Source organism: Papilio xuthus, unplaced genomic scaffold (genome assembly GCF_000836235.2).
Source record: "Papilio xuthus unplaced genomic scaffold, Pxut_1.1 DF827542.1, whole genome shotgun sequence".
In the NCBI taxonomy this organism is placed as follows: domain Eukaryota; kingdom Metazoa; phylum Arthropoda; class Insecta; order Lepidoptera; family Papilionidae; genus Papilio; species Papilio xuthus.
In genome coordinates this window covers 3,459,485-3,478,009 of record NW_013531107.1, presented here as the reverse complement: position 1 = coordinate 3,478,009, position 18,525 = coordinate 3,459,485, and the positions used below count along the sequence as shown (strand labels likewise).

Sequence of the window (18,525 nt, the reverse complement as noted above, 5' to 3'; positions counted from 1 at the left end):
CTTAGCACCTATAATTTAAAAACGTGTAAAAGTTAAAACTAAAGCTCAAGACAAAGGTCTTCCACCATCTTCCATCATCCAAAACATTGCAATAGAAATTTGAAGTAAAAAAAAACTCAAAACATTGTTTTCAACCAGATATCGAACCCGCATTTTCAAAGTAATTTCACCACTGAACTATGCTATAATAAAATAAATAGAACAAATATCATATTTCGAAAATTAAAGTTTGAAGACTATTCCAAAATACTATTAAAAGACTACTATTAGATTATTTTTCTATTTAAGACTTAATAGAAAATACCTTCTATTTTATTTACACTTGTTACCATTGACAATGTAGACTGTGAAAGTATGGTTGAACAACAGCGTATTTCTCAGACTCAGAGCTATAGGTGTCCAGGACTCAGGACCGGGTAAAATTGTCATCACTATCGCAGAATTACATATGGCACGATCCTGAAAAACCTCTCGCCTTTTACACTGTCTATCCTTGAATTCGACGGTTATAAGTACTGTTTAAACCGGTTTTCTTTATTACATCACGTATTTGTTCCGAAACTATAGCATATTTCCTTAATAAAGAATTTAACTTAATAAAAAAGTAACATCCTTTATCTATCCCACTAGCTGTCACCCGCGACTCAGTCCGCGCAGAATAAAAAAAATAATAAGTAGCCTACGTGTTCTTCCAGACTACATTCTACCTCTATACCAAATTTCAACGAGATCCATGCAGCCGATCTGAAGATACCTTCAAACCAACATCTATCTATCCATCCATCCAAACATTTATAATATTGTAAGATAACGCATTAAGTGCTTCACAATATATTTTTTACAGACATGTTTGCTATGCTATGTTTTTCAGCATCCAATACGGCATTGGAGCTAGTTTCAAGTATTATGTCTACTCAATCGAACTTGTTTTAACACAACGCATGATTAAATGTGAATTTATTTACTATCTTGTTGTTAACTTCAGTTTGTTTACTTGTTATTTTTGGTCGATTTCCCCTGTTTCAATTCGATGTTTTCGAGTATTATTTTCATGGATATTTATGTATCTCTTCCACTACAATGTCCTGTAAGCTGAACAGTTGAAACATAAGGAACATTGGAAGGGGGCAAGGGCAACTGCCCTCCGTACTGCCGACCGTGAGAATCGTAAAAATATAAAATACATAAATATATATAGTGTACTTGTAAAAACTAAGATACTTAAACTCCCTATAGGTCGACGTAGAAACTCAAAAACTACTTGTCAGTTTCTCCTATATCCTAGCCAATAACCACCACTCTCTTTGGTTGAACCGTTTCTCAAATGGTGTCATCAGATTAATATTTTGTATTGTTTGTCTTAATTTTATTGGTATATTAAATTAAATATATCTTAATCTCTCGCTTCTACGAGAGGTATCAGGACCGCGCCAACTGAATATCTGTAGTCTCTGCATACCCCACTGGGAAACATACGTGAGTTATGTTGTTGAAAAAAAAAATCCATTGCTTGAACATTTTCAGTTTTATCAAGTTTTCTAATGTTATAAGAATAATTTAAAATTAATATCTGTAACGTTAAGTACAACGCGACTACAATAACTTAAGACTTTTATGGTATGCGATGTAACCATAGAGCATAACAAATCGTTCTGCATACTGAATTTATTGTATAAATAGCGACAATGCTATAATTATGTTCGGTTTGCTTATCAACATGTAACTTTTTTGTGCACTGTACACACCGTTGTGATGTTATCGAAGTCTCATTGTAGAATAGCATAGATAAAGTAAACGTCTGTAGCGGTTGATAATAGTTATCGTGAGTTCTTTAAATGTTATCATAATATGTATTGAACATCTTTGAAAAATTTCTCTCCTGTTAAAATGTATGTTAAAACATCTTAATAATATTATAATATAAATGCGAATGCTTAGATAGATGGATGTTTCTTTAAAGGTATCTCCAGAACGGCTACACGGATGGAATTTGGCATACATGGTCTGGAACACATAGGGTACTATTTTTTTTTTAATTCCTCGGCACGGAGTCGCGGGCAACAGCTAGTTCTATATAAACAATAACTCAATACTTATTTCAGAATTTTACTGTCAAAATTTTAAAACTAAAACATAACTTCATTCTTCATAATGGCAGAACTAAAGTAATGACAGAATTTAATAAAATAAATTGAAAAAATGTGACTAAACATGTAAATTTTCAATAGACTCAAAATGCAACATCAGCAAAATTTAATATTACTACAAACATAATTACCAGCATATACAATCAACATAAGAACAAGACAATACAGCAGCCATCCATGCCTAATCAACTCTAAGGGTAAGTTATATTCCCTTACTAGCAGTTGCCCGAGACTCCGTCCGCGCGGAATAGTAAAAAAACATAATAATTAACATATGTGTTCTTCTAGACTATGTTCTATACGTTTGCCAAATTTCATCGAGATCCGTTAAGCCGTTCTGGAGATACCTACAAACAAACATCCATCTAAACATTCACATTTATAACATTAGTACGATATATAAAATTCTCGTGTCTCAATGTTAGTTACCATATTCCTCGGGAACGGCTTGAAAGATTTTTAAGAAGTTTTTTTTTAATAGATCTGAGAATTGGCTACTATCTATTTTTTAATCTCGCGTTGACGGAGTCGCGAGCGACAGCTAGTTTTATATTAAAAATGTCTGTATGTTTGTCTACTTTTAGTTCTCAAACCATTGATCTTTTTCTAATGAAGATAAATTTTATTACGGTGTCCTAGGGATGCATGCAAGGGTTTTTATTTAAAAAAATCTGTGCATAGACACGTTTTTTTTTTAAATGCCTGCTTACTACTAAACCTCAACACGGTTTTCTGTGTGGTTCAATACAAAAAGCAGTGAAGAAACTACACTACAATATACGTAACATTGTCATAAAGATAAGAAAATATACCTTGCAATTAAAACTAAAGCACAGGCTTATTTTGATAAGCCTATACTATTTACTGCGTACATTTTCCGTTATAAAATTTTAAATATACAACCATGGCACAATCTAACTATACAGAAGTATCTAAGACAGACGTCTAACACTTATTAATAACTACTTGCACCCGCGACTCCGTCCGCGCGGAATTAAAAAGAACTTAGTAGCCTATGTGTTCAGACTATGTTCTACATCTATGCTAAATTTCATCATGATCTATTCAACCGTTGTGGTGATACCTTTTAACAAACAAACATCTATCCATCATCATCATCATCAACCTGCCCTTATCCCTATCAAGGGTCGGCACAGCATGTACTACTCCTCCATACATCTCTATCAGCCGTCATATCCGAGTCTACCCCCTTCTTACGCATATCCTCTTTCACACAGTCATTCCATACTTTTTTTGGTCTTCCTCTACCCTTGTAGCCATCCACATTCAATCTCATTACTTTTTTGCTTATATCATCATCATCCCTCCTCATAACATGTCCAAACCACGCTAATCTTTTACTCCTCAATTTCTCGATCACTGGCGCTACTTTCAAACTTCCTCTAATATACACATTATATACAAACATCTATCCATCTATCTATCTAAACATTCGCATTTATAATATTAGAAAGAAGTAAGATATTAGTAAGATAAAATTTTAATAAACGATCACACTACAATAAACATTACTTATTTTTATACTACGACAAGCTCGTTTTTAAAGCTACGAACACTTTTTAGTGTAAATGCAATATTAAGTTATAAATACATTTATTAAGTTATAAATAAAAGTATCTTGTTTCTTCTAAACAATAGATTTTATGCGCACTATATTTAACAAGAAATTATTCTAAAAGTCGTTAAAATATTCGTTAAAGCAGACAAATGACAAAGCTGCCAAACCACCCTTGGTGAAGAGAGAATTAGAACCCAAATGTAGCATAATTTTGTTAGGGGCCCGAACCCGCATTAAAAGGCACAAAAGAAAAAAGGTAATGCTTTGAAGTATGGGACCGAGCGCGTCACAAAAACTAGGAAGGGTATGGGAATCGTACAGAGCCATGTGTACGATTTAAAATGTTTATTTTTTTAAAGTTATATTTTTTTGTTGATAATAAGACATCAAATAAGTAACAATATTTTAATTAGAGATTAAAAATCAAATTTCTTAAGTATTTAATTTAATTTATTACAAAACCTGTACAGAACTCAGATTGATGCACATTGGAATCGAACTTCTATCATTTTGACGTACGAAACACTTATGGATGTAACGAAATATTTAAAAAAAACTTTTTTTTTTAAAACAACTCATATTAGGTGCTTAGTTATGTTGAACAATAAACACACAATAAAATTACTATCAAAATGCAACTGCGTATATAAAATTAACATTCAAACTTAAATGTGCATCGGTTTGAGAAATATTATTTTATCGCTTCCCAAATTGTTTTTGCAAAGTTTAAATCACACAACTACACTCTTGCCATCCCGTGGCTTGACCGCAAAATGACCGTTAAAGACCATTTTTTGCTTAAAAGCGTTTACTAACTTATATAAAATTCGACCGCAAAAATTTGATACTTTTGTTTAGAAAAAACCTATTCTTCCATCAAAAACTTCATGTTTTTTTGTGATTAAGTGTATTATTTGCGATCTGATAGGTTTTAAAAATTGAAAACATATTACTTGTATCGTTTCGCAATACCTACGCGACATTTTAAGATGAACACGTGGTGCATAAAGTGCTATAATAGACGCTACACGACAAATAACACGGTAATAATTAATAATAATTTATTTTCTTCCATACTTATAAACTATAATAAAAGCTACGATTATTTTAAATGGTCAGTTAAGGAAATTTTTAGGTTGGTCACATAGTTAGCCATTTTCATAAAGGTATAGTAGGTATTTCGTCTAAATATATTGTAGATACGTACAAGCGTTGACCGATGTTAACAAAAAAAGTACCTAACGTTCTTATTTACGGGGAGGAATGCAGATTATTGACTAAATAAATTCTCTCGTATTTAAATTATATGATTATGTCCGCACTTAATATGTAGCGTGGTACTGTTTTAGAGCTTTAGAATATTTAATATCGGATATTACTAATACTCTTTAGTATGAAAAAACTATAGCAATTATATATGTTTCTCTTTTTATGTCAAGGTCAGTGAGTTGACTCGCTCGAGTCGAGTTAAATGCTGCGCGCGCGCCAGCCAGTCGCAATACTCGCAAACGCGTTGTTGGGACATGAGTGCCAGTCATTCGAGATATTTTAAGCATTTAACAACTGGCGCCATCTGTTATCGGGTTTTGAAATTATCTTCCAAAATATGATTTAAATATTTTAAAACAGAGTTTCCCTTTTCAATAAAAAATAAATTATTACTTTAAATTAAATTTCCTATCAAATTTAGTATTTATACCGAACTAAAATAATATAGTTCTATATATTTATAGGTAGCCTACTTACTTATTTAAATTAATTTAAATTGTATTCATTTATTAACATAAATTCGATAAAACGTGTAAATCAAAAAACTAGCCATGCTTATAAATTATTTTCAATATATGCTAAGTCGTGTTTGAAATAAACATTTATGTATGAAACAAATCCATCATTCATCCAGTCCTTGAGTACGCACGGAGTGAGTGGGTCACTGGAGTAGGTCATTGACATGGGAATAAAGTTTACGTAAGAATTGCTCCAGTAGAGTGCTTAAAATATTTGTGAGTAGATTTTAACGTTATATGTTTTTATCGATAATTTTCTGCTTTCTTCATTAAGTTTAAAAAGGAGTAAAAAAGTTTTTATATTATAATACGAATGTTCTTATTCTAGTTCCTAATTAAGTAAAATATATTTAACTAGAATGCAATGCAAGATCTACTATAATTATCATTGTATTGACAATGGTTGGATAAAATATTGGTCTGCATCAGCAAATCGTACTTCTTACTAATATTATAAATGCTAATGTTTAGTTGGATGGATGGATGTTTGTTACTACGTCTCTCCAGAAAGGTTCATCGGATTTCGTTGAAATTTAGCATAGTCTGGAAGAAAACATAGGCTACTAATTAAGTTTTTTTTTATAATTCCGCGCGAGCGATAGCTAGTTAAATAACATCCACGTAGGTATGTGCTGTGATTTTGACTTAAGAGTTATGAAAAGAGTACGAGAATAATGATACGAAGGATGTTATTTATCAAGAAATTTTATGTCATATCATAGGTACTGCTTTATAGTGCAATAATGACTAAATCAGATTTAAGAGTAACAGAGAAGCATGAATGAATTCGAAAGTTTAGTAATAGTTTCTTATAGCTAATATTTTTGTTTAAGCTGGTTTTCAGTTATACCAATTTTTTATGAAGATAAAGTGAAGAAGTCGTGTTGTAGTTAATTTATAAAAAAATCACAAAATGTGCAGGGATGTTCGATCTTCAATCATAGTTTTTGGAGCACAAATTTTACCGAACAAGAATATGGATTTATATTTCATAGAAGCTGCTTGGCAATAATTTAAATATTTTGGGGACCGTAAAACTGTAATTTGCCTTAATTTTAATAGTGTGTCAAAAAAAACAACTCCATTTATTGAATGGAATTTCTACACATTTCGAATGTCTAAATATCGTAACGTCTACGAAGGCGGTGAATCACTTGAAAACTGTTCAGTTCAATGAAATTCATTCACCGATGACGAACAATAATAATAATTTACAAATCGTTCTATTTACATTCTTACGAGGCGAATGAAAGAGATAACAAGGCAGGCTCTTTCTTTTAGCTGATAGTCATCGTGTGCTGAATGAATGAGTAGTCACAAGTCGGTAGCGATGGATAACGGACGTAGGCATTCGCTTCTTGTGTTCGCGCTCTTTCGCGCGGATAGATAACCGCGAATTAGGGCCAGACCTCACGAATTCTATTTTTAGTCTGTACGTTCAGTCCGTCTCTTTCGGTCGTAATGCATTACCTTCATTGATGGAAACAGTTGATTGTTTACATTGTAGTGCAGTGAGCGTGCGCCGGTATTTTTATTTAGGAGAGGTCAAATTGGAGTTCACCTTTTCGCGCGGGGTACATTTTAAATGAATCATTTTTTTTATTTTGTTTTTTCGTTGTATTTTTATTGCCTCACACCGGTCTGATCATAGCAAGTTTATTATCTAGATTTTGGTTAAATATTTAGTAACCCGTTAATTTATTAAAGAAAGTCCCGACGAGAGTTTAGTTTAAAAACGAAGTCTCTTAAAAACTAAACTAGTAAGTGGTTAAAATCTAAAAAAAAAGTTTGTACTTTGGTGAAATTAAATAATCATATTAGTCTAATAATATTTGATTTCAAATGCGATAAAAAATTGCCGTCCATCTAACATTTGTGCAAGAATAGCTTGTTTCTTACATAACCTATTACTTAAAAGATTCTTTTACATACATTATCAGTAATTTATGAAAAGCTAATACATTTATCGAACGCCCACCTAAATATAGGTTAATATTAAAGACCACATGACAAAACATTTACGATATCAATCGATAAATGTACACCGTTATTAGTAATTGTTACTACAGTTAGATTACACGTTAGTAACAAGTTCGTAATATTTCATAGATATTACACATTTACATTGCGTCAGAATCGATCGAAAAATCGATAGTAAATGAAACATTTATTTTATGCCAGGACAGTAGCGCTCAAAAATCTACTACGACTAGAGAACCTCCTTTTTGAAGTAGGTTTAAAATCATCACTGGCTGGCATAATATAAATTAGCCATTTAGATAAAGAAATAAATATGTTATCGCTAATAAATCTGACTGCGATTTTACATCGAAATTAAAAAAGAATTGAATAATTTCTTGTTGCCCTTACATTATCTCCCAAAACCAGAGATAACAATTGTTTGTACAGGTGCTTCGGTAGTGAAAACCCACGGGTGTAGCAGTAATAAATTAATAGTCTATTGAAATTATATACTTTGTTAGGTAAATACATTTGAAAGGTGCGCAAAGCTTTCATCGCAACGTTTGAGCACTCTTTCGTTTCCATTGAAAAGATTGGGGACAAGTTGAGTTGTTTGCTGCGAACGGCTGCTTTCGATTTTTAATATACAACCACGCGTATTTATATCTACATAGCTGTTGCCCGCGACTCCGTCCGCGTGGAATTATAAAAAAACTTAATAAGTAGCCTATGTGTTCTTCCAGACTATGTACTACATCTATGCCAAATTTCAGCGAGATCCGTTGAGCCGTTCCGAAGATACTTTCAAACAAACATCCATCCATCCAAACTAACGCATTTAAATATTAATAAGAATTTTCCTTATTATTGTAAATAGGTAAATAGTTACAAATGCTGTAGACGTTACGTAAGGTAAATTAATTAAAAAAATATTTTTAAAATGCTCAAAAGAAAATGACAATCAGAGTCTAGGGAGGAAAGCAAACCTTTACGTAACAACGTGTTTTTTTACCAAAGAATTATTTAATGTGTTAAATGAATTTTGTTATCGGTGACGTACCTGAAATATTTTGGCATAAATTTGCTATCTATGGTCTAGAGGAAGACACGGTAACATTGTGAAGGGTGCTATTCTTAAATTGAAAAATAGCGTTAAAAAAGTCAAATATTAAATTTGAATTCTTTCTTTTCGTTTAAATTAAAAAGACTAAGTAACATTTGTTTTTTTGTTAATTAACATTAACCCAGTGATCCTGGAAAAAAGTACATTAATTTATACTTATTACACAATTCTTGGCCTCGACTCAAAGTAGACTCGACTTTCCAGGCCAGCCTTCGTCTGTTCTAAATAATAAGTCACGCTGTTGGCAACAAAAATTGACTTGTAAGAATAACTTTGAATATATTTTTACGTATTGATTTACAAAAGATTCTCAGTTAACCTTGAGAGACTGAGATATATGTACTAAAAGAAAAACTAATTTGTTACTTTACTTTTTTTGTACAAATGCGCTATATTTAAATTATCGACGTTAGGTCTGTTGTAAAAGCGAATTGTAAGTTTTTTTGCTGGAGTTGGTCAGTAAAGATCGCTCTTAGTGTATACTTAGTATGAGAATGGTAAGGGACGATTTACGTAAACGACGTGTGAATTTAGAATTCAATTTTAGACCCCTATTAGTAAAAGAAGTGTATGGCTTATGATAACGTCAATAATCGACCCGTTTGCTAGTCTTATCATGGGTCTCATCTGTGAGGACACCTGTATAAAAACATGGTCATTTCTTTCATTCTCTTTGATTAAAAAGAGATGACAATATGTTTCACAGTTCAGCAGTAGAAAATTAAGTTATGAAATGTGCATATTTCAATGCGAACAGTTCTACAGACCGCCGAAGAGCTGTTCCCTTGAATTGTAAAACAAACAATTGACAGTTGTTCCAAGTAACAATACCATTCTTCACTGTATGTTTACTGGCAGTGCTAATGACCTGTTTTTATTTTATTTTTCTTTATATTGATTAATTAAATACAACATTGTTAATCGAATAAAACTATTAACCGCTACTTTGACCGCATGGTATTAAAAAAACTTAATAAGTAGCCTATGTGAACTTCCAGACTATGTTCAATACATTAATGTCAAATCAGCGAGATCCGTTGAGTCGTTCCGGAGATTATTTTAAACAAACATCCATCCATCTAATCATTCGCATTTATAATATTAGTAAGAAATTTTAGTTTGAATTACTTTACTCTCGATTTTCCTATTTTACTACTCGACAGACTCACGAAGATAAGGATTTAGTTGAAGTGATTTTTTTTTCGTTAACAAATAGTGTTTTTTAAACTTCTATATAATTTTTTACATTTTTTATTGAAACAAAGAGAACCCGCAGCCCAAGTACCCTGACCCAAACATGTTAGGGCAACGAGAGGGCGGCATAGAGCCGCCCAAAAAAAAAAAAAAGCTTCTATATCGCAATGGACTTTGTAAAGTTAATTGAAATGTCAATATAATACATTGCACTTTGTACTTTGCTCAGCCTTGTATTGACATTAAAACAATTGGGGCAAAGGTTATTGTCGTTGTTATTTATCGCAATCAACGATAACAATCACAATATATCGACAGTTACATTCAAACCTCATGTCTTTTGTTTGTTAATCTATATATATATAAGAAAGTCGTGTTAGTTACACTATTTATAACTCAAGAACGGCTTTACCGATATGGCAGAAAATTGGTGAGTAGGTAGCTATTTATTCATTTTTTTTTCGATTTTTTTTAACTTGTGCACATGCACAGTATGAAAATATTTTCCCCTTCCATGCATCCTCTCATCCGAAAAGTCCACTACCCATCCTTTCCTTATGAGAAAAGGGTGGAAAGGGAAAGTAGACTAAATTTTAGGTCTCCGGGACGCACACTCATCAGACGAAACGCGGAATTGCTTCCACTTGACGCCTGTCTTCTGTGTGGTCGTGGTATTACATAGGGCGAGCCTGGCCGATTCGTGCGAATATGTTAAAGCGGGCTCTACCACTGTTAAAATTTCGGAGCATATTATATGCAAACAAAATTGTTTGTTGGAAATCATTCCTCCTTATATTATTGAATAGAGTATAGATGAAGCATGTAATGTATAATAACATTGTAAATTGATCTTGTAATTTGCGGTTTAATAAAGAGATACGATTTTATACCATAGATTGGTCCGTGAATTAAAACCAATTTCTATTAATAGGCCCGGTAATTAGGTAATAGAAAAGTAAAAGGTTAATAACATACGTAGCAATCAATTCGCTCTACGTCATTTTTGAACGAGACCTATTGAATTTTGTTTTTTATTAGTAGACAATATTAACGAGGCAAAGGTCGCAATTTTCTTATATCGCTAGCAATTCTATTATTTAGAGTTACGCCTACCATATTAAAATATCCTTTTCTAGGCATAAATTACGTAATTTTTTAGACAGGAACTACATCATTTGGTGTTCGCATACGTAAAATAGTGTCAATTAATGTCATTTATCCAAATTAGCGGTTTTCCTACGTCAACATTATATTTAAACTTTGTACTACGTTACTGTAGAATTCCACTGCCGTGGTACTAGATTAGCTATATATTGTCATCTCTTTCATACTCTTTGACAAAACAGAGACCACAATAAGCATAATACATCCATACTAATATTATAAATGCAAATGTTTAGATGGATGGATGTTTGTTTGAAGTTATCTCCAGAACGGCAGAACGGATCCGGCTGAAATTTGGCATAGACGTAGAACATAATCTGGAAGAACACATAGGCTACTAATTAGATTTTTTTAAACCCGCGCGGACGACACGTCGCGGGAAGCAGCTAGACCAACCAATATATAAACGGGTATGACGACAGTGAAATACTACGGTTACATTGTATTTCGTTTAGTCCGAGTTATTTGATGCACTTACTATTTGAACTCGAACGTAATAGTAACTGTTTATGGAGCGATTAATATCTTATCAGTTGAGCTTCCGACATCTGCAAGTAAGATCGTTTCTTGCTATCTACGTAATAAGGTAGGAAATATAGATATTTATTATATTAAAATAGGTTTTTTGGAATAAAAATCTTACTAATATTATAAATGTGAATGTTTTGATGGATGTATGGATGTTTGAATTTATTGTTCGAACGAAGGAATAGATGTAGAACATAGTCTGGAAGAGCATATAGATTACTTATTAAGATTTATTTAATTTAATTTCGTGCGAACGGAGTAGCTGTCAATAGCTAGTTAATGTATAAATTTAAATGTTTAATTCAGTTTAGTATTTTGTTTTTTCCCGTCATATGATTTCTATTATCTTATGGTTTTTATTTTATGCTATTTGTATTATGACTTCTTAAATCTTAAATTAAAAAAAATATATCTTATTTTTTTTTTATTTCATTGTGTTTTGAAAATAACACTTGGTATCGGTGTGACAAACACACTCAGCGCCAAACCCAATGCGACCGTATAAAAAAAAACACTTTTTTTTTTGTTAAGATGTGTTTAAATACAAATATGTGTATTCTTTTGTTAATACACAGTGTTCTAAACACTGTGCTACAAAAAGATACTCATGGCGCTTAAGGTCTTAAATTATAATTAAAAATTAAATTAAAAGTGTTTAATTTTCGAGCACAGGCAAAGGTTATCGAAGGATCGACGTCCACGCCGACGTAAAACAAAACTCAAACCGGTTACAACAATGCCTATATCATACAAATTAATATTCAAAATGTGATTTGCTGGCTATAATCCAGATTATATCGGTGTACTCATCTATATAATACTAGCTGTCGCCCGCGACTCCGTCTGCGAGGAATTAACAAAAAAAAATCATTAGTAGCCTATGTGTTCTTCCAGACTATGTTGTAAATCCATACCAAATATCTTCGAAATCCGTTGAGCCCTTCTGGAGATACATTCAAACAAACGTCCATCCATCTATCTAAACATTCGCATTTATAATATTAGTAAGATAGAAAAGAGAAGTTAAAGAGTATAAACTACTTAAGCAGTAACTTTTGGTTTCCGAAACCAAAATCTCTGTATAAAATATATCATCATCCCTGTCATTATCTTTAACGAAACAGATATAACAAAATGTTTTAAACGATAACTTTGGTCTTAGAAACCCACGATTATTCATTCATTCCAAAATGATAAACTATGCTATCACAAAACTAGGTTATCGTTATTTCATAGATCTACATTTTGATTTTGTAACCGTTATCAGCAACATATTTTAGTTTAGTAAATTTTTTGATTTTAAAATCGAAATTTTGAAACTGCATAATTGGAATAAATTCCATGTTAATAAATTCGCGAAGTTTTAAACATTATAAGCAACACTATGTCCTTGTAATAAAGTATGAAATTGTTCGCAGGTGTTATGGAATACTACAATAGTTAACACAGGTATCTTCAACCATTAAATCATGGCAGTACTTCGCAATGTCGACAACCCTGCCAATAAGGCGACCGACTCTGTGACCTTGCGATACGCCGTTGCAGTACTCGCCGCTTGGGCGGCTGAATTAGGTAATATAACTTTTATAAATAATTATATTTTGTAACTATATTAATGTCTATGACTTAGTCCGCAAAAATAAAATATGTTCGTCCAGATTGTAAATACCTACTTTAAAAAATTGATCCTTTTAAACTATGATAAGTTCATTTGATCTTTTCATTCAAATTTTAACATTTATAATATTAGTAAGATTATAGATTCGTAGAAATAATTGCATTAACTGAAGTATTATCAATGTTAGAAAGTATTAAACATAGTTTGAATATCCACTTCCATTACGTATAATATATAGAAAAAGATGAGTAACAAAAAATGGTAAATATCCAAATAAGTTGCACCTTAAGCGAACGTATTTAATATTTTTATAATATTGTATAGAAAAGTTGCAATTATATAATAATTAATTGTTTTTCTCTTTCAACAGTTACGTATCCATTTGATTTGACAAAAACAAGACTACAAATTCAATCTGAGGTTGCCACCGCGAAGCAAGGCTTCAAGGTATGGTTTTATATAATTACATACTGTAATCAACTATTGGATTAAAATTGGCAATTACATTTGTTAAAGGCTATTTTTATTTTGTATATTGTAAGGTTGCGTTCGTAAAATAATGCGTTGTATTCAATTTAGTCGGCTTATAATTTTGTAATCAAATATGTTGCCAAATTGTATCGCTATACAACATTAAACACAAAAACAACGCTATTTGCTGACAATTTGTTGGCACTCCGCAGTACTGTAGGCTCCGAAAGGGAAATATTGGCTTGTTTGTTACAAACAAAACAACTGAAGATCATTTTATCCCACAATATTTGCTGTCTTTTATTAATCCATAGCATATAGATTTTCTTAACATTCTGTGAAGTCGATATCTGTTTAAACAAATCGTTATCGACCAAGCGCGTCTAAGCGTGTACTTTGACCTAAACATACGACCAATCGATTTATTAAAGGTCAAGATTCTTAGTACAAGGTGACGACAAACTGAGCTTGTGTACTTTAAATTCAATGGGTACGAACTTAAGTGAATGAATAGTTATTTGGAATTTATAAATTTTGAAATGATTACATTAATCTTTTTACCTAGCGGAAATATATACTTTATGTCATTAACGATAAGGTATGCTTTTTTTTGCAGCTTGAAAACATTGGTATGATCGGTACAGCTTCTAAGATAGTGAAGAACGAGGGAGTACTAAAACTGTGGAGTGGTCTGAGTCCGATGCTGCAGCGGCATGCCATCTATTCGGGCTGTCGGCTTATCTTCTACGAGAGGTTTCGTAACGCCTTCAAAGACAGTCAGGGCAACACCTCTCTCGTCGCGCAGTCCTTCTGTGAGCTATTTATATTTGATATTACGCTTTATAGACTTTAGCTCATGAATAGAAGTGTATATGTTAAAAGGTTATGAATGAAAAAAAAAACCTAACCAAACTACGTGTATTGTAGACAGTCTCGAACCAAATTTATTTTCTATTCTGTCTTGTTTGCTCTATATTACCTACTATATAAACGTTAAAATTATATAAATTTATAAAAAGAACACCAACCTCCATCAAGTGACGTCACCAGTCATATCACATGTGTAACGTCCACTCCACATCACAAAGTTTGTAGATGTGAAGTTATAAAGTTGGTAACATTGATAAGTCCGACAGGTGGTGCGTCCGCGGGCGCACTCTCGCAGCTGATCGCGTCTCCCACCGACCTAGTGAAGGTGCAGATGCAGGCGGAGGGACGCCGTCTGCTGCAGGGCAAACGGCCGCGCTTCTCCAACTGCCGGCAGGCCTACTCCATATTGTACTCCGAGAGCGGCATCAAGGGTTTCTGGAGAGGTAAAAAATTAAGAATCAAATACCAGATAGTATGTAATAATCGTAAACAAAAGATGTCAAAGCATTTACCCAATTCGTATTTTTCCAGATTTATTTATGAGGCGTAGTGTTTGCTTACTTTCACAGCCATAATAGTATTGTGAAACAATATGACAGATGTTCCTGTTGCTATTAACATTTCTTGTCTATCCGACGAGTATGTTTATTCAAGTTTTGTAAACTACGTCGGTTGATACGTGGATTGCATTATGGATTATACTTTAAGAATGTCTCCTAATGTTGCGTCTTCTGCGCCTCTGGTGCAATCAACGTTCAATGCTATTGATTCTTCACCAAAAATCGTAGTGACATGGAATGTGTTGTCTTGCAGGCGCTATCCCAAACGCGCAGCGAGCAGCGCTGGTAAATCTCGGTGACCTGGCGGCGTATGACTGGTGCAAGCGGATGTTGGTACGCGATATGGGCATGGCAGATTCTCCGCTAGTGCACACGCTGGCCGCCTTCGCAGCCGGCTTCGTCGCCGCAGTCATGGGCACACCCGCTGACGTCATGAAGACGCGCCTCATGAACCAGCCGGTGGGACCTGACGGCAGGTATGAAGGATACAACGCCCATTTGCATCTACACATAATTTTGAAGACTGAGAGATATTAAAAAAAATATTTTTGAATATTGCCAATCGCACAAGTCTTACGTTTTAATTTTGAATACGAAGTGATTCAGGATTTGAAATTTAAACAAAACATTCTACTTTATTAAGTGTGGATAGTCTGCAGACAATTTAACTAACTAATTAAAAAGGGACTAACCTATATGCATATATGTATATGCCACGTGATTCCCTCTGACCTATTGGTAACAGAACTAAGAACGCGTGGCTTGTACGTCAATGTTTTGATGCATTATTTGTAGCGGGGCGTAGTGGTATAGGTACCTACGAGCTAGAACTTCACGCGGTCGAGGTCAAATAACCGGGTCAAAGTCGCGGCCCGCGCACGCTCATTGACAATTGTCCTTTTCCTTTCGTTTTAGAATATTTCCTAGTCAACTTATCAAGGACATTTGATTCACAATCAATGCTAGTTCACATCTCATAATGATATTGTGTTATCTGTTGCGTAATAATTACCAAAACAAATTTACAATCGTTAATTTAAAATGTAGTACTGAGATTGATTCTTGGAAATTACTAGCAATACTTTCTCAATTACACTACGTTTACTTTAATATAAACATTTTTAGCATCTTTTATACTATAAGATATTATTTATGAATGGAAATATTATAGTATTATGATATTAGATTATCTAACAATTAGGTAATATCAATGACCTTAAAACGAAACAATGATGAAACCACCGCCACGCTAGTCTTTCACAGTAACGCCATCTTTTATCGATCTCGGTCAAAATTAGTTTTAGTGTAAAGTATTCAGAGTTATTACATAGGTGGCACTAAAATCGTATACTACAGTTATGTGTTTTGCATTATTTGTTTTTTTTTCTCAGGGGATTACTATACCGCGGTCTGGTCGATTGTGTCCGGCAATCAGTGAAGAATGAGGGCGTCTTATCATTGTACAAAGGATTCTTACCGACTTGGGTAAGAATGGGTCCGTGGGCGTTAGTCAATTGGATTGCCTTTGAAAATATTATGCTCGCTGTTGGGGGTAAGCCTTTCTGAAATGGATCGAAATAGTAACTAAAAATATTACATTACTACATTTGACGAGTTTCATAACAAAAACTAGTATTGGCATTTAACATGTTACGTTGTGTCAATTCATCATAATTTATTAATAAAGAACACTTCTTTTCTATGCTCGTTGGTTAAAGGTATCGTTTAAATCTGAATCGGCCTTGTCATCAACATACATAAAATATGTATGGGTCGTTTCAATTCAAAATAAGATACCTTGGAGGGAACGGTTTTTCACAGTTATCTTTTCAAAAGGTACTTATGTTTGTACTTACTGTTAACTTTTGCCCACTTTACAATAAATTTTGAAAAACGTGAGTAGGTAAAAAATCAAATGCAATAAATTTGAAAAGAAATCCTACTATATTGGAGTCAAACTGTAAATTAGAAAGTTAAAAATTTTCATTCAACTTTTAGTGGTCTTGGGGTTTTGTGAGCAATATTTGAATAAGTATTTTGGAATAAAGGCGTACGGAATAAATTTTTAGCATAGTCTGTGGTGTGTATTCGCTAATTGTCATTGTCAAATTGCATTGTCAAAGCGTATACAAGCTTGTGATTTTTGAAACTATGCATCGAATCGTTCGCCTTTTTATATAAGTATTTAGGAAAATATATCTGCAAAATATTTAAAAATATAAGTAAAATACTTATTCATGTTTAAATAAACTAAAAAGTTTTACCGTTATAAATTACGCGTAGAATGTGACTTGTAATTCTTTGTAAGCGTATTAAGTGGTAAAACATTTTTAATTTAAAACAGGAGACTCAAGATCGAATCTCGAAGTTTTTTAAACATTGACTAAATGCAATACATTAACCAATTAACCATGTAATTGTTGAATTTATAAATATTTATAATTTTCTACCGAATTTAGTAAATTGATTAACTTAAATGGCTTAAGTATTTAATAATTTTAATAGGAAAACTATTTTCAATTCGTCTGTATTTTTTATTTTATTTTATATCATTTAAAAATTCAAGGAACTATTTAACCATTAAAATTGGCTCTATAGTTAAAAGGTGATTGTAGACCAAAGTTTTAATATTAGAATAAAATTAAGTATTTAGCAACATGCATTTGGCTTAGGTTTGAATTGAACAAAATATGTTTATGGTAAACGACATATGGTTAGATGGAATCTTGTAAGGATAATAGATAAATTTATAGCACAAATTTTACAATTATATTTATAGAAGTATTTATAATGTTGTGTATTAATTGAGTATTATTTATTGAAAGACATTATTATATGAACTATTTATATTGTTACTTATCAAATATTTATAATGTTATAAAATTAAAATAAAGTTACCTAACTGTTTTTATCTTTTTTTTATCTCCAATATTTCTTTTTTCAACAACTTTTCTCATTACAATGTAATAGGGTTAAATCAGAGAGTTAAACATTATTAGTTAGAATAAATTGACGAGAATGGCGCGCTTTCATTATAAAGTGTCAGAATGATTAGTGAGGGGACATAGATGTTATCATGTAAGGCTAGTGTTGCGCCAGTAAACCGGTGCAGTGTCGGATTTTTTTTTAACATTACAAACTTTCCTTTAAATAAGAACCTTTTTCCATAATGTCCAAGTAAAGAGCTAGATAACTAACAAATAAATTAATTGACACATAATAGTATATCAAAAAAGTTTACATTAAACGCGATAGATGACATTTTGAAACAAGCCCTTAGTATAATCGCACAATCTTAAATTACACCAAAATACCAGTAGTAATTTTTTAAGCATACTGGTTTGGATTGTATTCTCCCGTTTATTGATTAAACATGTGTTAAGGTAAAATATTTCTAGGTTAAAATAAAACGCGCGAATACAATATTAAATTTATTAGTAAAAAATATTATACATCTTCCACAATATTGGAGAATTATAACTTAATTAATTAAATATTTGATTATCATAGATTATAGCACTT

At 32.4% G+C, this 18,525-nt stretch overlaps 1 protein-coding gene across 3 annotated transcripts; it reads left to right on the top strand.

Moving 5' to 3' along the window:
* Positions 1 to 2,125: 2,125 nt before the first annotated feature.
* Positions 2,126 to 16,598, top strand: Ucp4A (Uncoupling protein 4A). 3 transcript variants are annotated; one of them, XM_013313770.1, is made up of 7 exons: positions 2,126 to 2,344; positions 12,903 to 13,056; positions 13,473 to 13,549; positions 14,190 to 14,385; positions 14,710 to 14,886; positions 15,257 to 15,479; positions 16,395 to 16,598. In XM_013313770.1, exons 2-7 carry the CDS (start codon positions 12,954 to 12,956, stop codon positions 16,567 to 16,569), a joined length of 951 nt encoding a protein of 316 aa, XP_013169224.1. In that variant the 5' UTR covers positions 2,126 to 2,344; positions 12,903 to 12,953; the 3' UTR covers positions 16,570 to 16,598. The 3 variants fall into 3 exon arrangements, with proteins under 3 accessions (XP_013169224.1, XP_013169226.1, XP_013169225.1); XM_013313772.1 differs by lacking the exon at positions 2,126 to 2,344 and adding an exon at positions 6,819 to 7,087; XM_013313771.1 differs by lacking the exon at positions 2,126 to 2,344 and adding an exon at positions 11,268 to 11,542.
* The last annotated feature ends 1,927 nt before the right edge of the window (positions 16,599 to 18,525 follow it).

Excerpts from the sequence above, each read along its gene's own strand:
- Ucp4A (XM_013313770.1), top strand. The coding sequence starts at position 12,954 with ATGGCAGTACTTCGCAATGTCGACAACCCTGCCAATAAGGCGACCGAC. Across the intron at positions 13,057-13,472 it reads CGCTTGGGCGGCTGAATTAG|TTACGTATCCATTTGATTTG; the intron begins GTAATATAACTT and ends CTCTTTCAACAG. Across the intron at positions 15,480-16,394 it reads CCGGTGGGACCTGACGGCAG|GGGATTACTATACCGCGGTC; the intron begins GTATGAAGGATA and ends TTTTTTTCTCAG.